The sequence below is a fragment of the Panthera uncia genome, chromosome D2 (assembly GCF_023721935.1).
Source record: "Panthera uncia isolate 11264 chromosome D2, Puncia_PCG_1.0, whole genome shotgun sequence".
NCBI classification, from domain to species: domain Eukaryota; kingdom Metazoa; phylum Chordata; class Mammalia; order Carnivora; family Felidae; genus Panthera; species Panthera uncia.
Window position 1 is genome coordinate 77,755,034 of NC_064818.1, and position 22,628 is coordinate 77,777,661.

The 22,628-nt window shown below is 55.7% G+C and overlaps 1 protein-coding gene across 1 annotated transcript in view; it reads right to left on the reverse strand.

Annotated features, from left to right (window-relative positions):
* The window catches only part of FAM53B (family with sequence similarity 53 member B), a 74,748-nt gene that overhangs the window by 46,137 nt on the left and 5,983 nt on the right, over positions 1–22,628 (reverse strand). The window contains exons 2-3 of the mRNA XM_049646615.1: positions 20,986–21,040; positions 7,312–8,090 (exon numbers count right to left, since the gene is read on the reverse strand). Of these exons, the coding sequence (XP_049502572.1) occupies positions 7,312–8,090; positions 20,986–21,040 (834 nt within the window). The remainder of the gene's footprint in view (positions 1–7,311; positions 8,091–20,985; positions 21,041–22,628) is intronic.

Genomic DNA, 22,628 nt, shown 5'->3' on the forward strand with positions numbered 1-22,628 from the left:
CATTCAGACTCTGGGGAGAGGCCCAGGAAGCTGCAGTCCATGCAGACCATGCTTGGGCAGCGGTGAACGTGGTCAGAAACCCGGGGCTCGGAGAAGCAGGACAGCTGGCTCCCGGCCACAACATAGCCAGGTGCAGGACTGAGTCTCAACTCACATCTTCTGACCCCAAACGCAGCTATGTTCCAATGACAGGCACACTCGGTCGCCCCTGTGATACGGGAAGCCTCTACTATGTGGCAGCAGGGCGAAACCCTGGCATTGGAGTCACAGAACCCTAGGTCCAAACCCCAACGAGGCAACTCAACAACTCAACTCAGGCCCTCAGACAAGCCACATGGGCCTCCGGGCTCCAGGCCCTCTTCTGGGGAGCAGAGATACGGCTGAGGACCTCAGAACTGCAGAAACAAAGAATCTCCCCAGAGACCACAGCTCACGCTCAATGAACGGGGCAGTTCCTTCCTTCTGACCAGTCTCTCTCTCTCCTCCTAAAATGTGACCACCAATAGCAGTGATGACGACCGACTCTTACTAAGGGCTGACCCCGAGCACACAGGAGCATTTCATGCTAACGAACTCATTCAGTGCTGCCAGTGCACCATGACCGAAGGGGCTGCTGCCCCAACCTTGATGATGGGGACCAGGTGCCAAGGGGTCAAGTAAATTTAAGTCGCCAGGATGAGGCTTGAGCCCACCCCACGGGAAAGGCCAAGGCTCTGCTCTCCACCAGCCCTCTGTCTCCCCATGTCTCGGCCCACGGTCTGCGTCTTCTTCAGCAGGCTGGGGCAACACGGGGTTTCTCTAAACCCTCCTCTGTGGGCCCTTGGAGTTGAACCAGAGAGGCAAGGGTCACCCAGCCCGCAGACCCTTCCCACTCTGGCTTCCACGAAGCGGGACTCAGGCATGCTGGCCTCCGGAGGGCCGGGCCCCCAGCTCCCAGGCCCCTGAGCCCGGGACCAGAGCAGGGCCTGGCACCTGAGGGTGCTCTGAGCACATCGGGGGGGGGGGGGGGGGGGCTCGAAGGGCTCAGAGGCCCAACCGGCTTCCAAAGCAGAGGCCTTCCAGAAAACCCTGGGCACCCCAGAACTGTGTTGCCTCACATCTTCTAAGACACCTCCCGGCTCGGAGAGGCTCACAACGAAAGCATGGAAAATCACCAAGTGCCACTAAAAGCTGCCTCCCTGGCATGTCCCCAGCTGAACTCCTTCTATTTTTCTTTTCCCGGGAGATCAAAGCTATTGTGTCAACACTCGGCCCCGATCCGAGTGACCTTAAGCGGGTTGCTTATGCAACCTGGTGGTGGCAGCCGGGGACGGCAAGGAGCGATCCGAGAGTCTGAACGGGGGTTTCCTTGAAGCGTGAGAACCCCCGTCAGGGGTGCCGCGCTATTGCTGACGTGCCCGTTTTTGACAGGGAAGAAACCCCAGAGAGAGCTCCAGCTATAGCCTCTGGCTCGGCCCTCCCTGCTCTCCCGCTGGCAGGACCCTGGCCTCCCGCTGACGCCCTCCCCCGGGAGCGGCTGACTGCCCGGAGGCAGATCGGCAGGAGATGGGCCGCAGGGTGCGGCTCTGACGTTCCTCCGAGGGCCAGCCGCTGGCGGGACCCACGCCACGGGACGCCGCCCCACCCCGGGGAGAAACAGGAAGTGCTGTTCCCATTTTACAGACAAGGAAATGGAGGCTACGGAGGGGTGACCTGCCCCAGGGCGCACGGCTCAAAAGTGGCAGCGAGGGAAACTGAGCCCCTTTCTGACTCTGTCCGCGCCCTCTAGGTCTCGCCAGGGTCGGCTACCTGGAAAGGCCAGCCGGGCCGTCCGCGTGTCGGATGAATCTCAGCAGCAGGAAGAGCACAGAACGCAGAGTCAGGAGGCCCCGGTTCCGGCCTCCCCAGTGTCCTAAGGAACCACGCGGCTCTGGGCAAGTGGCTGACTCTCCCCGGACTCTGGAGGCCTCGCCCTCAGGTGAGGGGATGGACAGAGGGCAGTCAATTGGCAGCGACTGCCAGGATCCCGGAGGGGAGGAGTCTAAGACCTCCTCAAAGTTCAAGCAGAAAACACGCTACTGCTTAGCAGTGTCCATCAAGAGCACAGAATCGACGTGCTGGATCCGTGCCCCCTGCCGCCACCCCGTGCCATCCACCCCTCTGATGGTCCAAGTCTTAAAGACTCTCTTCCTTTGTTCGAGCCCATCCTGACCGGTTCCTCATCAGAGGCAAGTACTCCCATGCACCCACAGTGCGTTTTGCCTTTACTTTTATTTAGCATTTATTTCGTGCCAATTAGAAATCCCGGGCCTTCCGTTGACTGCCCTTCACCAGCTCCTCATGCCTGCCTGCGTTCTGTGTTGTAAAGGGCGATGCATCTCTGAATTTCCCTATTTGCCATCCGCACGGTTCCCCACGCCAGCAGGAGAGGTCTAAGGGTGCAAGACTGCGGGCAACTAAACCCGGCAGAGTGGCCAGCCGGGGGCAGTGCAGGCAGGAGGCGGCCACAAAGGCTCGGACGAGCCAGGCCTGAGCCCAGGGACTCTGCCAAGGAAAAGCACGGCTGGCTGTGGCTGCCGGGGCTGCCTGAGCGGGAAGGTCACGCAGCCAGTAGTGCGAAGGGCCACCCCACACGGGGGCTGAGGAGGGCCGCTCCCCTGCTAAAGGCAACCCCCGCTGGCAAGCAGGGTGGACCGTGGAAGGCTGACCCAGGGACACCGTGCCAACAAAGAGCCACGAGTTACTGATGAGCATCTGTGATACCCCTCTGGCGGCTTCGGGCCACAGCCCCCTGCCCTTCCGAGCCCCCAGGGCCCCAGCCAACCCCGCTCGCCTGGACTCGACTCCCAGACTCGTCCTGGATCAGTGCTCGGCACAGTTGCTACCTCGTGCTTCTCCCCTGCCCCACGCTGCCCCCGGCCAGCTTTCTGGGCCCCTCAAACATCTGCTAACACAACAGTTGCTGCCTGTTCTGGGGCTTGCTCCAGGAGGTTTGAGGACTCAGTGTGCGGGCAGCTGCGATCAATCAAACCTCTGTTTCAGCATCCCGACCCCTCCTCACAAATGCCTCGCTTCTGTTTGAAGCACTGTTGAGAAATACAATTTGTTGCTCCTGCAGGCTGACCAACTTGGAGTCAAAAATACAGCAAGGACTGGGACACCCAGGGGCACGGCATTCGGCGGGTACCTCTTTTTAATTGTGGCTTTTTTTTTTTCCCCCTGAAACCTTGGCTCCCACGCATGCGATCCGGGCCTAAATGGCCACGCACGGCGCAGGTCTCGCTGGGAGTCAACCGACGCTTGCCAGCCATGCCAAGTCTCCAAGAAGCAATAACTAATAAACACGTCGGCAAAAGTCCCGCTGATAAACAACTCCGATGCTCAGGCCGGGCCCTGCTCTCAATGGCACACATTCACACCGAACACCGGGCAGAAGGGGTCACGTGGGGAAAGCCAAGCGGGAGGTCAGCACCATGTGACCCGGGCAGGGGCGGGCGCGACTGACCCTCCGGGCCGCCTTCGGGCAGCTGCTCTGGGAGCCGCGTGGCTACGATGCCAATTCCGGGGCGGGGCGGGCCTCCCTGGGCCGGGTCCTCGAGCCGGTTCTCCCAGCGGGGACCCTCCTCGCTGCAGCCTCCCCCCTCCCGCTGCAGGAGCCGCCTGCAGCCTCGCTCGGCATCCCCGTCCATGCGCTGGGCGCTAAGGTTTTAACAAGACGTGAGCAAAGGCGGACAGGTCTGAAGGCAATCGCTGACCCCCCCGACCCACCGCGGTCCGGCCTCACTGCCCGAGAGGCATCGGCCACTGCCGGCCAGCTGTGCCCAGGGGTGCTGGCCAGGGGCAGGGCGGGGCATCCGGTGAGCTCCCAAGACCATGTCTACCTAGTCCCACGGGCTGCAGACGTGACACAAAACGCTCACACGTGGCCAACCTCCTCTGGCGGAGGTGGTTCCGAATCCGACACCGCTTCACGACCCTCGGCTCCGAGCACGGAGCTCACCGCGGGCCGAGCTGAGCGGCAGGGCAGGCCTCCTCCCCGTTCTCAAAAGGAAAGGACGAGGCAGGAAGAGGAACAAAGAAGGAGAAGTAAATGGCAAGGGCAGAAAAGGGAAGGGAAACACAGAAGGAAAGAGATGGGCAAATAGAGAAAAAAGGGAGTCCTCACAAGGGACTGAGTGTGCCTCCTGGGGCCATCACCCCCGTCCCAGTTCTGCCTCTGGAGTCGCCCAGAACGAGCCCACGCCTTCCCTCCCAACATGTGCAGCAGCAACGCCAGGGGCACCCGTCCGCACTCCCTGCGTGCCAGCCGGGGCGCTAGGTCATGCGTGTACACACAGGCAAGGATACACACACACGTGTTATCAGTAGATACAGACACACACGTACGTTCACACGTACATATATCTGCACGTCGTAGACACACACGTACAGGTTGACACGTTATACCCACGCGCACACATGCGTTATTTCCCTTATTCTTCCGGCAGAAGCCACAGCAGCTGTGGGGACGGTGTGCTTTGCTGCACAGAGATGTCAAGTAATTTGCCCAGGGCTGCCAGCCTTCTGCCCCTCATCTGGACGCCTTCTGATTTGTCGCTGTGCCCCCAGGCCCCAACTGCAGATCCAAAAGTGAACACCATGTTCTAGAAGGACGGCAGTGTCCGCAGGAGGGGCTGGATGGACGAGGCTTCAGGGGCTCTGGGTACCCCCCACCCTTGCTCCAGGCACCCTGACTGATGGCCAGAGAAAAGCTCCTGCATGCTCACCCACACCCCGGGAGGTGTGCCCTGGGCCCGGAAGGCTCCGGCCCCAGTCAGCGCCTCAGGAAGCCGGGGTTTCTCAGAACTCCCCGTACTCCGAGGGTCTAACCGGAAAGGCACTCTGCACCTTTGATGTGACAATCTCATACACCTGGTCCCAGATCTACGCACACAAAGGGGCTCCTTCACAAAAATGCTCAGTTAGAACCCCCTGCCCCCAGAAAAGTGAGTATTTACAAACCAAGATCACAAGACCTACAAAAAAGGGTCCAAGATCTAGGTTGGAGAAACAGAGCAGTGCCGACCCTGGCTACAGACCTGTCTTTCCATAGATGCGCAGCCCCTGCTCCTGCCCCAGCAGTTACAAATGCTGAGAAAGCCACAGCCCACGGGGGCTGGTATCTGGGCGGTCCCACGTCAGCTGTCACCTGGCCAGGGGCAGGTGTCTGTATACCAGTGACATGCTCAGCTCCTGGGGTTCCCAGGCAGAGGACCCTACACGTTCCAGGCTGGATCCAGGGCTCTCTGCAAAGGCACTGGAGTTGCCCTAGGCCTGGCTTTTAAAAAGGCTCCTGGAAAAGCAAGGCCCACCTCGCGAGGCCATAAATTATACAATGGGGGAGCCAAAGCAGGCAGAGCCCCGCGGAGACAGGACTGGCCGGGGCTCTAGAGGCTTGGTCGGGGTGGCTCAGGGTCCAACCCCAGGGCTCCAGTCGCCCCCTTCTGGCACACACACTTCCCAGGGGCCCCTTCTGCACTTGCCCCGGACTCTGCCCTACCCAGGCCTTGGCTAGAGAAAGGCGGGAGGAATCAGGGCGGCCTCACCAGGATCTTGGAGGCCTGCCTGGAGCCAATGAAGCAATCTACACATCTGGGCACAGCCCCACTGAGCAATAGATTTTCAAACAGTTTCTACCCGAGTGAGGACGGGAAACGTCTCCAGTGACGCCAGTGGTGTTACTCCGACTGGTGGCTAGTAAAATATAATAACATGTGTAAGTTGTTTTTATTACCTATCTAGCTTATTAGGTAATAAAATAAGCTCAACATTAAAAACTTCACTGAAGCCATTTATCGCACCCAGAACTCAGGGCTCTGGGTTTCCTTCAGAAGTCACCCAAATCTGTCACCTTTCCAGCCTCTTTACCTATTTAAATTTCTCCAGAGAAGGAAAATTCCACTCGCGTGTCCAACACTGATGAATGTGTTCGGCCGTTGTCTAGCTAGTAAAGCAAAACATGTCCACGACTTAGGAAAAAGAAAGGGACACACCTGGGGGCAGCGATGGAAGAAATGGAAACTGGAAAATGAGGGCAGAGGATGGAGGTTTCTTCCCCAACATGGGGGAGGCAGAGTCTGTCACGAGCCTGTCCTCCAGCTGCCCCGGGCCATGGCCGGGCTCTGGAGCCAACAGCCAGACAGTCTGGACTCTGGGGCAAGGTGCCTGCTCAAGACTTGAGACACCTGCCCCTCTTCTTTTTGTGGGCCAGGGGAGGGGAGGGCAGGTATCTCTAGGCTGGGAGGGGGTCTAGAGAAGAGAAGGAAATGCCACAGACAGAAGCGGCATTTTTACTCTAAAGCAAAAGGAGGTCCGGCTGAAAAAGCAGCCCTGGGCACTGAAGGAAGGCCGTCAGGTCCAAGAGGAGCCGCCACGAGGCTGCCTGCCCAGAAGTGGCCACGGGCTGCATGAGCGAGGCCAGCCGGTCTGGGTCCCCTCACACCCAGCGGCGACCGATGCTTCCACAACAACACAAGAGGAAGGGGAAACCATGGCACGCAGCGCAGGACCTCCTAGACACAGGACACAGACTGCATCCCACCCCCCACCCATCCTTCCCCGGGCCTCACTGTCAAACTCACAACCTCAGGCCTCCTCGGGAAGAACCAGACGCAGGGGGAACTCAGGCTCAGAGACTGCCCTAAAGACAGAATATTAACTCCCAAGTTCATCTCGTTCGAATCAATACCCGCGATCAGTGTTAGCACGAGGCAGGGCTCCAAGACACAGAGGATAAAGTGCACGGGCGGGCGCATGTGGCCGGAGGCCTCGCCTACGGTGAACGGCGAGGGCGGACGGAGGTGGCACAGAGGACAGCAATCACAGCGTCTTGATGGTCTCACGTTGTTGACAGTTTAATCCCTCACCCTCTAAAACCATTACCCACAGTCCTGATCCCAGGACCAGCCTAATCCGAGGGACAATGAGTCCTGGCCTGTGCTACAGGGACGGGGTTTCAGGCACAGAGGCTCCAGCGAGGTGCCGGAAGGGGATCACCAGTGCCGGGTGACAACGGCCTGCCCCCGTAACGCCTCGCCTCCCGCCATCTGCCTGCCCCTGTACCGCCAGCACTGTGTTCACAGGGAAAGAGCATTTCTGACTTTTCTGATTTTAAAGACACTAAAATTAAAAACTGAACTTGGTATCATCGTTCTTCGAAGAGGATTTTAAAACACAGGTGAAGAACCCACTGCTGGGCCCCACGCATCTGCCTGGGATGGGCCAGGAGCAGCAGAGGCGCCCACGAGCACCCAGGTGCTCCCGCGGGGCCTCCCGTGTGGCCGGGGCTCTTACCTGTGCCATCTTAGCAAGGTCTAGGGAAGGCCTCTGCTCCTGCACCTCCTCCGGGCGCCGCCGCTTGACGCCGACCTTCTTGTCGTTAAGGACGCACGGCTGGGAGCGGCTTCGGGACAGCCCGCTGGAGCGCCTGGCCAGCTCTGGTGTTGAGGCAGGTGTGCTGTTGGCTGAGGGTGGACAGTACTCCGCAAAGGAAAACTGCTCGTGCGAGCAGGAGAAGGACCGCTGCATGTCGAGCCGGCCGCCTCCCACGGGGGTCGGGTCAGGGCTCCAGATGTCGCCCGCCTGTCCACAGGTGGCCGAGCCCGGCGCCCCTTGGCAGGGCTGACCTCCAAAGCGGTGGTGGAACCCTGCCTGGTCATAGGGCGAGGAGAGCGCATTGGCCCGGGAGGGGAGGCTGAAACTAGAGCTTCTCTGCATGGTGCTGAAGCCGTTGGAATAGCGCTGGACGCTGCCCCCGCTGTAACAGCGTCTCTTCTCCACCGGAGTCCAGACTTTGGAGCCCAAGGGCCTCCACGATGTCCGGCAGCTGGACATTTCATCGGAGAAGGACAGTGACCGGCACTGGCGTTTGCTGGGGGGTGCTGAGGGGTTCCCGTTGTGGTCGCTGAGGCTGAGGTCTTTGATCAGGTTGGTCACCGCGCAGGCGGTCGCTGCCTCCCGGTGCCACAGAGCGCCGTCCTGACACTTCTCGGGCAGGCACTCCCAGATGCTGGCGCTCGGCTGCTCGATCTGAAGAGGGCATTTCCTGTCCAGGTCTCGCCATCTGTCATTTTCTGGTTCAGAAATGACAAAGAGAAAACAGGATTTGAGAAGGCCTCCATGCCAGCCCTCTGCCTCCTCACCAAGAGTTCATCTTAAACAGGGTTCTAGAGCCAGGAAGGCTCTAACTGTGTAGACGAGAAACTGAGGCTCGGAGAGGGGACGGGAATCCCAGAGTTTTGCATCAGGAGCAGAGCAAGCCTGAGCTGCACGTACCACACACTCCCCACCGCCCGCCGGCCTCCTGGTATAGCTTCCTTCCCAAAAGTCCGTACTGCCTCCCAGGAAAGTCCAAAACAACAGTTTTCACCCAAACGCCTTCCCATTTTATAGATGGGAAATCGACCTGCCCCACCCCTCCCCTGGCCTGCAGCGTCAGGGCAGTATGTTTGTTACGGTCTCTCCCAGTGCTTGGCTGCTCTGGGGCTGGGACTCAATGCCCTGGCAGAAGACCAAAGAGGAGTCTTTTGCTAAGCGGGAGGGTCAAGGTCGAATTGGAGGGTGGGTACTGCCAGGTTAGTTCATCTGAATTCCATCTCGAGAATACTTGCTGACGATAGAAACTGGAAATTGATTTATGCCTCCACCACCATGCTCTTCAACATCAATGTCATCACCAATAGCCGCCAATCATAGAGCACTCTCCTTGTGTTCACCTGATTTCTCACGGCATCGAGGACACTTAAAGCCGTTAAAATCTGGGGGCGCCTGGGTGGCTCAGTCGGTTAAGCACTGACTTCAGCTCGGGTCATGATCTCACGGTTCATGAGTTCCAGCCCCGCGTCAGGCTCTGTGGTGACAGCTCAGAGCCTGGCGCCTGTTTCGGATTCTGTCTCTCTCTGTCTCTCGCTCTCTCAGCCCCTCCCCCACTCATGCTCTGTCTCTCAAAAATAAATAAACGTTAAATTTTTTTTTTTTTTAAACCATCAAAATCTGTAGGAGCATGTCTTGGGCTGCACAGACTTAAGGGTACAATTGAAACTTACATATTCAGGCCTCTGCTTGAACACATGAATAAAGAAGCTACCTCCCCACCCCCACCCCCAACTAGGAAATGCTGACTTTGCACTTGAACCTTTATTTTAGTGAAATATTCAGGACCTATTTGTTGTTTTTCTACTATAGAATCAGGCACTGTGCTGAGAATTTTAGGAGGGCAGGCACAAATACACCTGATACAATTCTGGTGTTTAAGTTCATAACACAAAAGCAGAGTTAAGAAATACGTTGTGCTTCCAGGGATCAACATATTGGCAAGGTTCTGGCTTTCTTGACACACGTTTATAAACTGTACACACAGGAATATACAGAAAACTACGGCTTGAGTCGTTCAGCCTGTAGAAGGACGGACGTAAAACCTGAAATGACATTCGGGTAGGGGTTCGATGCTCACCGATTCTCACAGCACTGCAGTCAGTTACTCCCACGGGGGAGCAGATATCCCCCTGGCCGCTGTAACCCACAAGGCTCCCTGTGCACCATCACTGCCCAAGTGGGGAGACAGAGGCTGGAGGAAGTTGAGTGAGCGGCCCGGGGCCACACAAATGACCGCAGCCTGGCCCAACCCAGAGCCCTGTTCTTTTCACTACACTGCAGCGCTGAGGGGAAGGAACCACAGGGAGCCCGACATCGGCCCTGCCCTCCACGAGTTTAGGAGTCGTACAGGGTGGACCATCCACTCAGAAAACCACGGCGAAACCCACAGGAGTGCACCAGTCTGCAAGGACCACACAGGGTGCAACCCCTAGGCCCAGATCCCCACCACTTAGGCCACTTCTCAAAGGACACAGACAGACATCAAAGGACAGACCCTGGGCTAAGTGTCGGTAGCTACTGGACAGGCTCAAAGGGAATTGACCAGTGAGGCCCAAAAGGAGGCTCACGCGCCCAAGATAAGCCAAATTAGGGCTAAATGTGACACTCTCATCTAGGGTGCCCTGCCACAGTTATGAGACACGTCTAAGGGGTTGGGACCCTGTGCAGGGGACGTGGGAGGAACCGGCCAGAGGCCATTCCCACAAGGGGGCCTCAGAAGCTGGAGACGCGGGGGAGAGATTTTCCAGAAGCCCAGACCAGTTGGGACCAAACCAGGCCAGTCACCAAATGTTCAATTCACGTCCCTCTCCGTATCCTCCTGGGCCCCGGTGCACAAGTCTCCATACATGGCCCGTTCACTAAATTTGACAAATTATCACCATGAATCAATCGCCTTTGTGCAAGTAGCATTTATGTTGTTCGAAATAAGTCTTCACTGCCCACTGTCCCTGGAGCAGCCACTATTCTTTTAAACCAGTTTCGATTTGACATTTGTTAGCAGTTGAAAGATCAGTAAACTAATAATAAAGGAAAATTATCTGTTATCTGCTTTGCAAAAAGAAGAGTTACCCTCAGAACCAAGTGAAGATTTGCGTGTCATGATGTTCTGCAAAGTGACACGAGTGACAGCGGAACGGGAGCCACAACTGAAACGCCCTCCAGGCGGGGCTGGTGACATAAACGACCAGGGAGGAAGACAGAGCACGAAAACAGGACCGTTTCAGAGAATGTTAATGATGTAACTCCAAACCTGAAAACAACAGGGCAGAAAAACCGTATGGATATAGCAGGATTCCTATTTTGTCAAATATGTATGTTATCTGTGAAGATTAAGAGAAAATAAACCAAAATGTTCACAGTCGAATGAGAGATAGCTACATTCTCTATAAGGACAAATCTATTGCCAAAAGTGTGGGGGATGTGGCCACCAAGCCCACTGGTGCGGGCCCGGGGTCACGGCCAGGGCCTATGATCCCAGCCTCCTCTGGGTTTGCTCCTTCGGTCTTTTAGGGAGTTCTCTTACGATAACACTGGCCACCAACTTCTCTTTGGAGACAGGGCCCGGAGGCATCAGGTGGGTCAGGAATGCGACCACCTGAGGAAGGACCCAGGGAGCCCAGCCACAGAGCAGCGGGGGCCCCAACATGGAGCCACAGTAGCCCTGCTTAAGGAACCCAAGGCTCAACACAGACTGCCTCTGTTCGAGGCCTTGGGAAACCCGTGAAATTAAAAAGAATTGATCCCATTCTCAGAGGAAACTACTTTCTATTCCATTTTAATTTCACTGCGCTGGAACTTTCCCATCTCCAGGGAAGTCATGAGAAGTAAGGGGACTTGGGAGTCAATTAAGCAGAACATTCGGTCCCTCTCATCTGACAGCACCATTCCTCCCCCATGGCCACCTCGTGATCTTGGTGCATCCTGACAGGATGCACGGGCCTCCCCATTCCAGGCTCACCTCCTCACTGCCTCCAGAGAACTTCTCGGGGCCCATGCCTAGCATGGTCTGACCCCAGGCAGTTGCCCATGGCCTTGCAGAAAGAAGGCGAACGTTTTAGCCTGGCATCCCGACCCCGTCTCCCCAGTTCACCCTGCTCTAGACACCCTGAACTTCCTGTGACATCAGACAAGAAGCAGGCACAGTCGAAACCATCTTCAAGGACCCCTGAAAGAGCCCATAAAGCACCCTCCCCCTGGTTTGTGGACACAGCCCAGAGAGTAGTTCTTACGTACCAGCTACCCTTAATAAAGCGGGAGTTTAGTGAAGCAGCCTCAGGAATGGGCACAGGGAACTTCTGTGAGAGGAGGTAGGTGCCCCAACTGCGTTCAGGGTCCCTCTCGAATCCCCGGCGGGGACCGGGTCGGATGGCTAGCGCTGGCGTGCTCCTGTTTGCCTGGGGGAACCACTCCACTCCGTTTCAAGAGTAACCTTCTGTGACCCTAACGGTAAGATTTCCTCGTTGAAATGATTAAGACTCGGTTCTTAACTGGGTCCACCGGTCAAACGTGAGCACGATGTGTCTGCAATGAATGTACAGTTTCCCCCCCTCCCAAACATCAGCTCTTTCACGCTCTTGCGCCTTTGCAAAGGCCTGGACTCTTCTCCTCCTGCCTTCATCCTTCCAGCAAGGGGCTCTTTCTAGTCCAGAAGAGCCAACTCCACATCACCTTCTCTGTAGATATGCCTTCTCCGTATTAGCCACTAGGCGCCCACAGCTCTGTCTGACTTTCGATCTTCCGGCCCAGACGTTGACTGAACCCTAATTATCTGTTTACGTGTCTGCTTCCACTGAGCCACAGGCTGTCAAGCACAGACCCAGCATGGCCGCCCAGGGCCCGGCACGGAGCCCGGCACACCGCAGACCTCAGCCGGTGGCAGCGGGTGCAGGAAGGAACGGACAGTGTGCCGGAAAGCGGCAGAGCCGGCTGTGGGGGTTCACTTGGCCTCAGTGGTCTTTTATCCTTGGTCAGGGAGGCACAGGCTGGGCTCCGCGTTCAACTTCCCACTTTACCGAGGCCGCGGATAGCTGCATGGGAAGCGGCCAGGAGTCTGGTTAGCGCTACGATGTCTGGGATTCTCTGGAAACACCACGCACTGCCCAACGTGGAGCACTGCTTCTGTGCCTCAACAGCAGCCAGGGGGCCACCTGGTCTGTCTGAGGGACAGATAGTATTTAAAAAAAATTTTTTTTCATATTTATTTATTTTTGAGACAGAGACAGAGCATGAACAGGGGAGGGTCAGAGAGAGAGGGAGACACAGAATCTGAAACAGGCTCCAGCCTCTGAGCTGTCAGCACAGAGCCCGACATGGGGCTCGAACCCACGGACCGTGAGATCATGACCTGAGCCGAAGTCGGACGCTTAACCGACTGAGCCACCCAGGCGCCCCGGGACAGATAGTATTTTAACGGTTACTATTTTTATCACTTGAAGAAGTATAACATAAGAAAAGTAAAGACAATGGAGGCTATGTTTAGCCTTTGTGTTTTCCCCCTTCACTCAAGGAACATAAAGCGATTTGCTGGGTCAGGTCATCAGACAAAAGAAACAGGAATAGAAGCCACTTTTTAATGGCAAACCGCCCTGAGCTTCTGGCCCTGACGTCACACTGTACAAAAAAGACCTCAGGAGGGCTCTGAGGAGAGGACACCGGATGCCCCCGCCCCTCCATTCAATATGACTCTGCACAAACAACTGTAACTCTTTCAAAAGTGACCAGGGCCACGGACCTGGGGAGTCCACTGAGCAGGGGTCACTTGGGAGGGTGGGAAGGGTACGGACACGAGTTTTGAGTCTCAGCTCTGCAGAGTTACTTAATCTCTCAGGGCCTCAGTTTCCTCATGTGTAAAATGAGAGTGACAGACAGTGATGCCCTCGCAGAGCTATTTTCAGAACCAAACAGTTGCTTGGAACAAGGCCCGCGAGGGCACTGCGGGCTCTGCTCCTACCGCTGAGGCTCAGCTCTCCGGCAACTGGGCACCAAGCACTGTTGGGAGTGCCGGAGTGGCAACCTGTAGGCTCTATGGCAGGATTTCCTCCGTGTGGCTTGGGACCCCCTGCAGGAGCATCCCTTGGGGTGTTACAGTGCAATTCCTAGGCCCAGTCCCTTTCTCAGGAAACAATCTCTAGAGGGGAGGAGTCTGCATTTAAGTAAGCTCCTCTACGTCCGGCTTCGGCTCAGGTCATGATCTCACGGTTGGTGGGTTCGAGCCCCGCGTCGGGCTCTGTGCTGACAGCTCAGAGCCTGGAGCCACTTCGGATTCTGTGTCTCCCTCTCTCTCGGCCCATTCCCTGCTCGCTCTGTCTGTCTCTGTCTCTCTCTCTCAAAAATAAGTAAACATTAAAAAAAAATTTTAAATAAGTTCCTCAGGTTATTTTGTGGCAAAATTGCTGAGAACTGCTCCTACAGGCTACTCGGGGACCTGGGTTCTCAAACACCTTTGTCAGAGTGGCAGCCACACCCAGGAAGCTTCTAGAGGGTTGACCAGTCCAGCCTCTACAAATCTGAATTCAGAACACCATTAAAAGTTGGTGTTCTGCTGTTTGTTTTCAGACAGGAAGTCGAACTACAGACAAGGAAAACTTTTACCCTTCAAGTACTTAGAGGGCCCTTTCCCGCAGGAGGGGGTGGGGGCCCCAAGTTGCACAGCAGGCCCTGGATGGAGATGGAGAGCCGCTGGAAGAGGCCTGGGAAACCAGGGGAAGAGTCTGAGGCCTCTCACCTTCTCCCTGGGACACGCTGACGCCAGGCCTCTGGTGGATGTGGGCACAGCACAAAGGCACCAGCCACATACGCTCTATGCAGTCCTCATTACGTCAACCTTCAGCAGCATCTAAAGCTCCTCTGTGCCCTGGTGAGCCATCTTCACAAGTTGGGGATGACTCACAGGGGAGTGTGTGTGTGTGTAAGGTAAACGCACACCAGGCTCTACCTCGAGACGGGAGGACAAACCACACAAACTTACACAAAAGCATACAAACCATCCGGTTCTCTCACTGCGACCTCCACGGGGTCTTTCAGAGCCGAGGCTTGATGTCCGAGCCTGAAGTTTCTGGAAGACTACCACCACCTCAGCCGATGCTCACACACATGGGAACAAAACCCCAGGTCCCCCAGCCCCACTCACAAGGCCCCAGTCCAACCACGCCCAGACTAAGGAGGGCAGAAGGCTGCTGGGTACGCAGATCTAGAGCTCAAAGAAAGAAAACACTCGGAGGAACACAAATAGCATTTGACTTCAAATGTTCTTGTTTCCATTTCTACCCTTGAACTTGAAGGAAAATTCTCAAGGGCCCAGATTCTTAGGGGCCTATGGCCTTCTTAGGTTCAAGAGATAGAGGAGATTTACGGCCCTGGGTATCTGTGTGCTGTGTTTTATAGGCTGCCTTATGGTGACATAACCACAGCAGAATGTGGTTTCTAGAAAAGGTTAAGCACCTGAAGCAGAGACCCAAGATATAAGATTCTTGTAGCCTCCCAGGCCTGGGTAACAGGCCTCCAGCCAGATCAAGACTGGCTGACTCATTCTTGGATTTCACACCTATCTGCTTGTGCTGACGATGTGCTGTCTCCCCAGCCCTGTGGGTTGGGTTGTGCTAACTTAGCCTCGGGGCTGCAAGGACTCTACCCTTGATTTCGGGGTAGAAGTTCTCACCAACCCTTTCAATGGGAAACTGGAGAGGTGTCCTTCTGAAGACAGCGTTACTAAGTCCATCCCACAAAAAGAACACAGGGGGAAGACATGCCCCAATGAGACGTGCACGGTCCCACAATGGGGTCGCTGATTTTCAAACGAACTTCTAGAGCCCCCTGCCAACTGGAGTGCCTCTTTCTCCGTGTCATCAGGATGGAGACAGATTTAATTCAAGGCTGTGTCAGGAAGAAAACGTTCTTGGGCTTTGCCTGACTGGGCCCCATCCTCTGGATGTGCCCTCTTGAGTGCGATGAATCATAAAATGTCAGCTGTATCTTGGGTTCAGGCACACTGACACAGGACACCAAGCTCCTCGGCCAAGGCATGAGGACAGGGATTAGGACAGCTGGAGAGAACACTCCAGCAGCTCCATCAAGGGAAGCAAGAAGGCTGGCCTGAGGGGCTCTAGGAGAAGCGAGGCAGCTGGTAACCTTCAGAGTGGCGACCAGGGCCCTGCCCTCCCCAGCTGGGTAGGACGGCCCATGGCGGCCACCGCAGCTTCTGGGAAGCCTCTGCTCTTACAAAAAGAGGCTTGGTGGGATCCCCAAACAAGACAGTGCAGAGGGGTAAAAACCATACCAGACTGAGCACCCGTCTGTATGGGGCAGGGAGCACTGAGGCCCTGTGATGGCCCATTCAGCTCTGACCCAGACCTCCAGCCCCACCCCTGGCTTCCAGGGGCATTCAGAAATATGCACGGAGCCAGGATTCCCAATGGCAACAAAAACTGTGAAGGGACAGAAAGGTCACTTTTAACCACCATCTCCTTTAGATCCCCATCCTGGTTGTGGGTACATAAACAGCATGGCACACGGGCACCTGCTTGCGATTCATCTCTAAATTGATGCGCCCGGCAAAGCTGAGAGCCATTACACAGGGGAGAACTATTCAGAGAATTCAACAAATTGCATATTGATTGTTAACTAACATCCCCCTGGGACCTTTGCTGAGGCGGAGAGAGCGCGTAAGCATACATCCCAAGCACAACTCAACCATGAGGCACCGCGGCATTCCCAGGCTTGCGGGTGGAGAAAGGGAGCTTCAGAAGAGCGTCACGCCTCAACCACGGACGCCCAGCGAGCCAACGGCAGGGTCTGCAATCCCCAGGCCGTGCTCTTGCAGTTGGGCCAGGCTGCCCCAAACTTGACCACCCTCCTACCTGGCAATGCACCGTGGTGGGTGGTGCCCAGTGAGCCTGGCAGTTGTCTTCCCCTGCCCTCTGGCACCACTGTGGGCCCCCTCCCCGCCCCAAGGCAGGTCAGCCTGGGCGAGAAGGCAGCCCGGGAGGCTCCCTTCTCACTGGTCACCGTGAACAGCTGTCATGTGCCAACCACACTTTGCACCCACTTCCGGTCTGTACTTTATTCCAGAAACACCGTCTGAAACCAATAAATGGTGCGAGGAACCATTCAGAGCACTCTGCACGGACAAACCTGAAGCTATTTGAGGGAGTGAAAACTCACACGTGTACCGATGATAAATAAAAACCAATAACAAAGAGAAAGCAAACTTCAGAAAAATCACACATCTGCATAGTCATATATGGATGTGCTTTTAAAAATGAACACGAAGCTCTCTCTAGCCGATTTTGGTTGATCGTCTGTTTCTTATGGGAGGCTCTGGTCCAATGATCGGATTCCAAATGGCTACCTCTGAGAGAGACAGAAGCAGCGGCAGAGACCAGAAACGGGCCTGAGCCACTCAGGTGCCATTACCGTTGTCCATTTCGTCTCAGTCCTCTGCGGGTTCTAGGAAATCTAAAATGCCCCACCTCCGAGTGCCGGCTTTTGCACCCGAGGTGCAATCCCACTGCACTTCCAGCAACGAACAGTGGTGGAGGTAAAAGACCAAAAGCTATCAAATCTCAACGTGGAATCTTCCAGTCCCACGCGGCTCAGCACAGCCAACTGGTTTACCCTGTAGAAATTAACACGGAGAGTGCCCCCGGGAACAACCCTTTCATGTACAGAGTAGACTTTAACAGCCGAGTAATTAAACACAGAAAGTAAGGGCTTATAATTAAAATGCTGACAAACCTGAACCAGAGTGGCACAAGTAAGGGCTGCTATCATATTTTTACAATTCCCTTTTATACATAATGCATGATCCTTCTGCTCAAGTTTCTCTATGTTCTCTGCCTGTGAAATAATTTACATTAATAAATAATTTATTACCATAACTCCTAAAGTAATTATGGGTTTCCTCGCAATTTTTTTTTTTTTTTAAGCATACGAATTGTTTTGTTCTCTGTTGGTTGACTTGTATTTACACGACTTTTCCTGGTGGCCTTTTGCAATAATTGGTATTGCGTTCGCTTTCTCACATATTATTTGATTTCCAGGCCTCTCCTCGCCTGAGTGGTGAGGAAAAGGGAATATGTAGTGTCCATTGTCCCTGCAATACAGGATTCAGTTAATGGGTGCAATTAGCCAAGGGTGGTGAATGGAGGCTGCTCTCATCCCACTTGCCCTGTTTCACCAAAAGATTAAACTGATACACGTGTGCCCCTGGGTCAGCGTGAAGAAGCATCTCCCACGGCGAACAACAGAGGACCTGGGGGGGGAGCCGTGTTGGAAGGATTCGCGTAGAGCCCCCGCCTCTCCAAGCACACGGCGATCCTCTCAGGGGCGGCCGAGCCCCTTTCTCCACCCGCTGGAAGTCATGGCCGGCAGCAAGGGCTGGCCCGCCTGCCAGGCCAGCTGACCAGCAGGCGGCCCACACCCACGAAGCTGCCACCTGACCAAGGTTTCCTGTGTTGAGAACACAATAACCGGGCACGTACACAGCTCTTCCCCACAGAAGCCGCTCGCAGAGGAAATTCCAGTTCACCAAAGAAAGTGTCCTCGGGACGGTACGGGAGGTGAGAAGGGAAGCCGTGGGGCAAAACACAGTCTCTGCTAGGAGGAGCCCTTCCGGGACCAGGCGGGGCTCACAACCTAGTAAGGAGCACGGGGCCCTGGTGCAGAGCAGGCCGGGCGGTGGCCTGGCTCCACTCTGCCCTGCTCTTCTCTCTCCCCCGCTTTGGACAAGCACAAAACCACTTCTCTGTACCAAGTTCCCAAACTTGGTGTGGGGGGGTGGGGGTGGGGGGGAGCGAAAGCTGGGGAGGCGCCCATAAGCCAGCTCATAACAACATAAAGTACTTAAAAAAAGAACACATACTGTTGCGAGCACTTGATCATATTAGTGAGGCATTTTATCTAAGTGGGTGCAGAGGAGGCCGAACAACTTGAAAGGGTGGTTTTTTAAGAGGAAGCAAAAAGGCCACTGCACTCCCCACCCTAATGCCCTGGCCTGGGTTTTCTTAAGAATGCTTAGGAACCTCAAACTCGCACTGGCTTCCAGCTAGGACCCTTGCATGGGGGCTCAGGAGGAGGGAAATGCCCTGAGTCACAGGGCCAAGCTGTCCCCAGCAATCACAGGAGAAGTCCACCGATCAGGGCCAGACAGGGGGTTCGGTGATTAGAGTAACAGGACATTTTGTCTTGGCTGAGTACTGTCCAGCCCTGGAAAGGCTCAAAACCCTCTTGAGAAGTCCGGCTGGACCCAGAGTGCTATTAAAAAGCAGGCAGGCCTAAAGTGAAATCTCACTCCCTGGGATGCTCCCCCGCAACCAAGTTCACGTCGCAGGGTGAGGCCACACCTCGCTTTGCCGGTTAAAGCGGGCAGGAGCGGTCACCTGAGCTAGCACCCGCACACAGGCATGGGCGGCCTCAGACTGCTGACACTCCACCTGCACGAGTGCCCGGAAATGGGATGAGGGCGGGAGGGGCTGAGCCGGCACCTCCTGTGTGCTGCTGTCCCTTTAAATCTCACCAAGAACTACAATCTGCAAGATGAGGGGACCGAGGCTCAGGAAGATGGGCTGAATTCCCTGTTCCTCCAGACTCCACTAGACAGAAGCCCCCTTCCCCTGCCCAGGGCAGGGGCAGACTTACTCTATCTCTGTGCCAAGTGCCTGACACTTAGTAGGTACTCAATAAACATCTAACGGAACACGTCCCTGAAATGTACCGTGAATGCACACTTCAGATGGGTCAGGGTCTCCCCAAATCGAGGAGGGGTGGTCAACAGAAAGACGGGCACGTGGGAGAGAGAGCAGCCGAGGAGAAGGCCAGGAGGACTCTGGAGACCCCCGCGCCTGGCTGCTCCTCTGCTGCCTGGCAGTGCCCTGGAACCAGCCTAGGTCAGGTACGAGTGGCCTCGAAATAAAGACCCACGTCTCCACAGCCCCGTGTACTAGCCTGGCCCAGTTGACAGCTGAAATCCAGGCGGGGCTGAGGGGCTGAGCGCCCAGGTGCCTCTCTCTCCTTCCTGGCAGGACAAAGGCAGGCAGTTCAACCACAGCACAACTGAGTCCAGCCCATGAAGCAGGCGGTGAGGCAAGCTTCCGAGCCATGTGGCTAAGTGACTGAGGGTTTGTTGAAAGCCGTTAACCACCAACGAGGTGCTCAATCAAGCCCCATGTGGGGGACAGGTTTCAGAAGTGTGTCACATGGGTAAACCGAGGCCAGGTGATCTCCCTGTTTCTATTTCCTTCGGGTGGCAGCATGAAGAGGGCCACCTGGGCTCTCCCACAGGGCTGTGGCTTATGACTGAGGGAAAAAAAAAAAACAAAAAACCAATCTTCCTTCTCCCCCAGCCTGGGTCCAGCTCTGCCAAGGGAGCTTGGTCACCTCACTAGGCCTTGGTTTCCCCAGGTGTGAACTGAGCATCCCCACCCGCCCCACACCGAAGCTGCTGCAGAATCCCGGAGACCCTGCAAAGTCAGGAGCCTGGAGCTCACTGTTAACTGTCCACCCTCGTCACCCCACCTACGGGGACGGAGCCTAAAGAAGAAAAAGAAAAAACCCTGTGCACAGAGTCAAAGGCTGAAGGCCTGAAGTGGTCACCTATCTCGGAGGCTTGGTTTCTGCCTCAATGCAAACCTCACAGAAACGCATGTGGCAAGGTGTCCCCACAGGGGGCAGGAGTCACGGAGACACGGTGAAAGGAGGGATCGTGCTCGGTCATTGGGAGCACAGAAAAAAAATCAATATAATCAATGCAGTCATCCCCTCTGCCCCCTTGTAAAAAAAACAGTAATTCACACTCCCATGGGCACAGGGGACTGAGACAACCTTTCTGGAAAGCAAGTCAACAATATGAAGCAAGACCCTTAAAAACGTTCCTGCCTTCTGGCCTCTCTATTCCACTCCTGGGAACTCCTAAGGAATAATCCTGAAGGCAGACAAAAAGACAAAGACTTCGACGCTTAGTCACTGTTAATCACAACGGCAAATAAAACAACCATGCCGCCCAACAGCCAAGAAATAGTCACAACGTTAAATACATATTGATACACAATTCAGTACTACAGACTCCTTAAACCAGCGTGGAACCGATAAATTTAATGCGATGCGGGAATGATGGTAACTACGACTCAGTGAAACAAAGAAAAGCAAAACTTCTTCGTATCTAATTTTATATAATCCGGTGTTCATCGTGGCTACGTAAAAAAACTCACAGGACATAAAAACACACCAAAATATTAATAGGAGTTATCACTGGGTTTTGGGGGGCTAGGAGAGATATTTATCTTATACTCTACACTGGGGTACGTTTTCCGAATTAAAAAAAAAAGAACGTGGTTACCTTAAAAACCAGACAGAAACACTCAACGTTACGGTTGGAGACGACATTTGCAAAGCACACACCAGCGCCCGTCCACTCACTCGGCCCCGCAGCCCGGGCGCCACTCCGGCACCACTGGGGTCAGAACGGGGTGGCAGAGTCCCCACTCTGCTCTCTGCGCCCGTGTCCGTGTCCGGAAAGGGCTTCCAACGTCTCACCTGGAGGACTCAGGCCCTGGCGGAAGGACTAGAGAAGCACTCTTCACGGCCACCTTGGTTACTCACCCATAATTCCACAAGAGAAAAGTGTCGGTCCTTGACTCATCTTCTTTGGCGTGTGCTGAAAACAACCAGAAAAGCTATTCACTCTTCGCGTCATAAGAAGCACGTTTGCACATGACCCTGCACTGATCCCTTGCTAAAGTCACAGTTAAAGGGGTAACTGCCTCTTGCCAACGTCAGATTAGGGGACGGAGACAAAAGTGTTACGAGAGGCAACATCGGCCTGTAATCACACCCGGACTCCGCGTCCAAAGTCTCCAGTGAGCTACGGAGGCCGTCAAGTTAATGGCTTCAAAAACACACAAGAAAGCCCCATGGCTTCTGACGCTCGGGGACTGGGCCGTGTGAGTGACACAGACGAGGTGTGATACACACGGTTCCCCAAGCCGGGCTGCAGAGAGGCCTCCCCACAGCCCAGGCTGGGAGAAGAGGGGGCCTCTCGATGATAGGAAGAGCCCCCAGTGAGGAGCACAGGCCCATCTGTCACCCTCGGCTCCTTCCCTCCACCCCCCCTCCCCGCCCCGAGACACCAGAACAGCTCTTCCTCCTCTACACAGAAGCATCAGGTAAACCTCAGGAGGGTGGCCCTTCGCCGTGCGAGCTGCTTTGCCGCAACAAAGAGGCCCCCCCCGGGCACCCTCTCTGAACTGAAACAGAAACTCAAAGGTGTTATTTGGTCACAGCAAAGAGCTATGCCTTTCAGACTCCTTGGCACGGTATTCCGACGGCTTCCCTTTCCACTGGGAGCATCGTGCGTCTCCCCTCACACCGCACACCCACCCTCAACAAAATGCCACGGCCGCTGGGAGAGAAACGGGCCACTGGGGCCTCCACGAGAACCCCAAGACGGGACACTGCTCCGCGGCTACACGGTAACCTGAGCACGGAACGTTCCGGGCTCCCCTGTGCCGGCTGCGGCGGGGGTCAGGCGGCCTATTCTGACCTCTGGTGAGGAGGAGACCGTGCCCACCGGGGCCCCAGAAAGAAGGCCCCGCCTCAAGCATTCCTACGACTCCTTCCCTCCTCCTTCCGCCCGTCACCCACTCGTAAGTACTGGAAATTATTCACACGCAGGCTGCACGAGGGGACTGACCACGTGATGGGGAAAGAAGCTCTCGGCCCCAGAGGAGTCGGCCCGTCCAAGAGAACTCCATCTTCTGGGAGGAGCCCCAAGCAACAGGGACACGCAGGCTTCCAGGCTGAGAAGAGGGCGGGAACCCAGGCCTTGGTGCCTTAAGGGCCACAAGGCTGAGAGGGAGCTGACTAGGAAAGACCTGGCCCCACCCAGATAAAGGGGCGCCAAGTGCCTGTCCCCAGCTCCCCAGTTCAGAGCCCTCTGCGCTCAGTCAGCTACGTGTTCATCCATTCAGGTCACTAAGGGGCCATCCCGGCCAGCCTGGGACACAGAGGTGAAGGACGCCCGCCCTGGTCCTCAGGAAGCTCACGTTTCGTGGAGGACAGAGTCACACAGACGAAACATCGCACGACAGGGAGCGTGGGAGCGGAGGGGAGAGGACCCAGGCCAAGGGTGCCGGGGCGCGCGAGGTCGGGGCCGGCGTCCTGTGGGAAACACCGGAGCCGGTGCTCAAGGACCAGAAGCAGAGGGGGCGGGGCAGGGCTTCTCCGGTGCCCACTCCTCGGTTGAG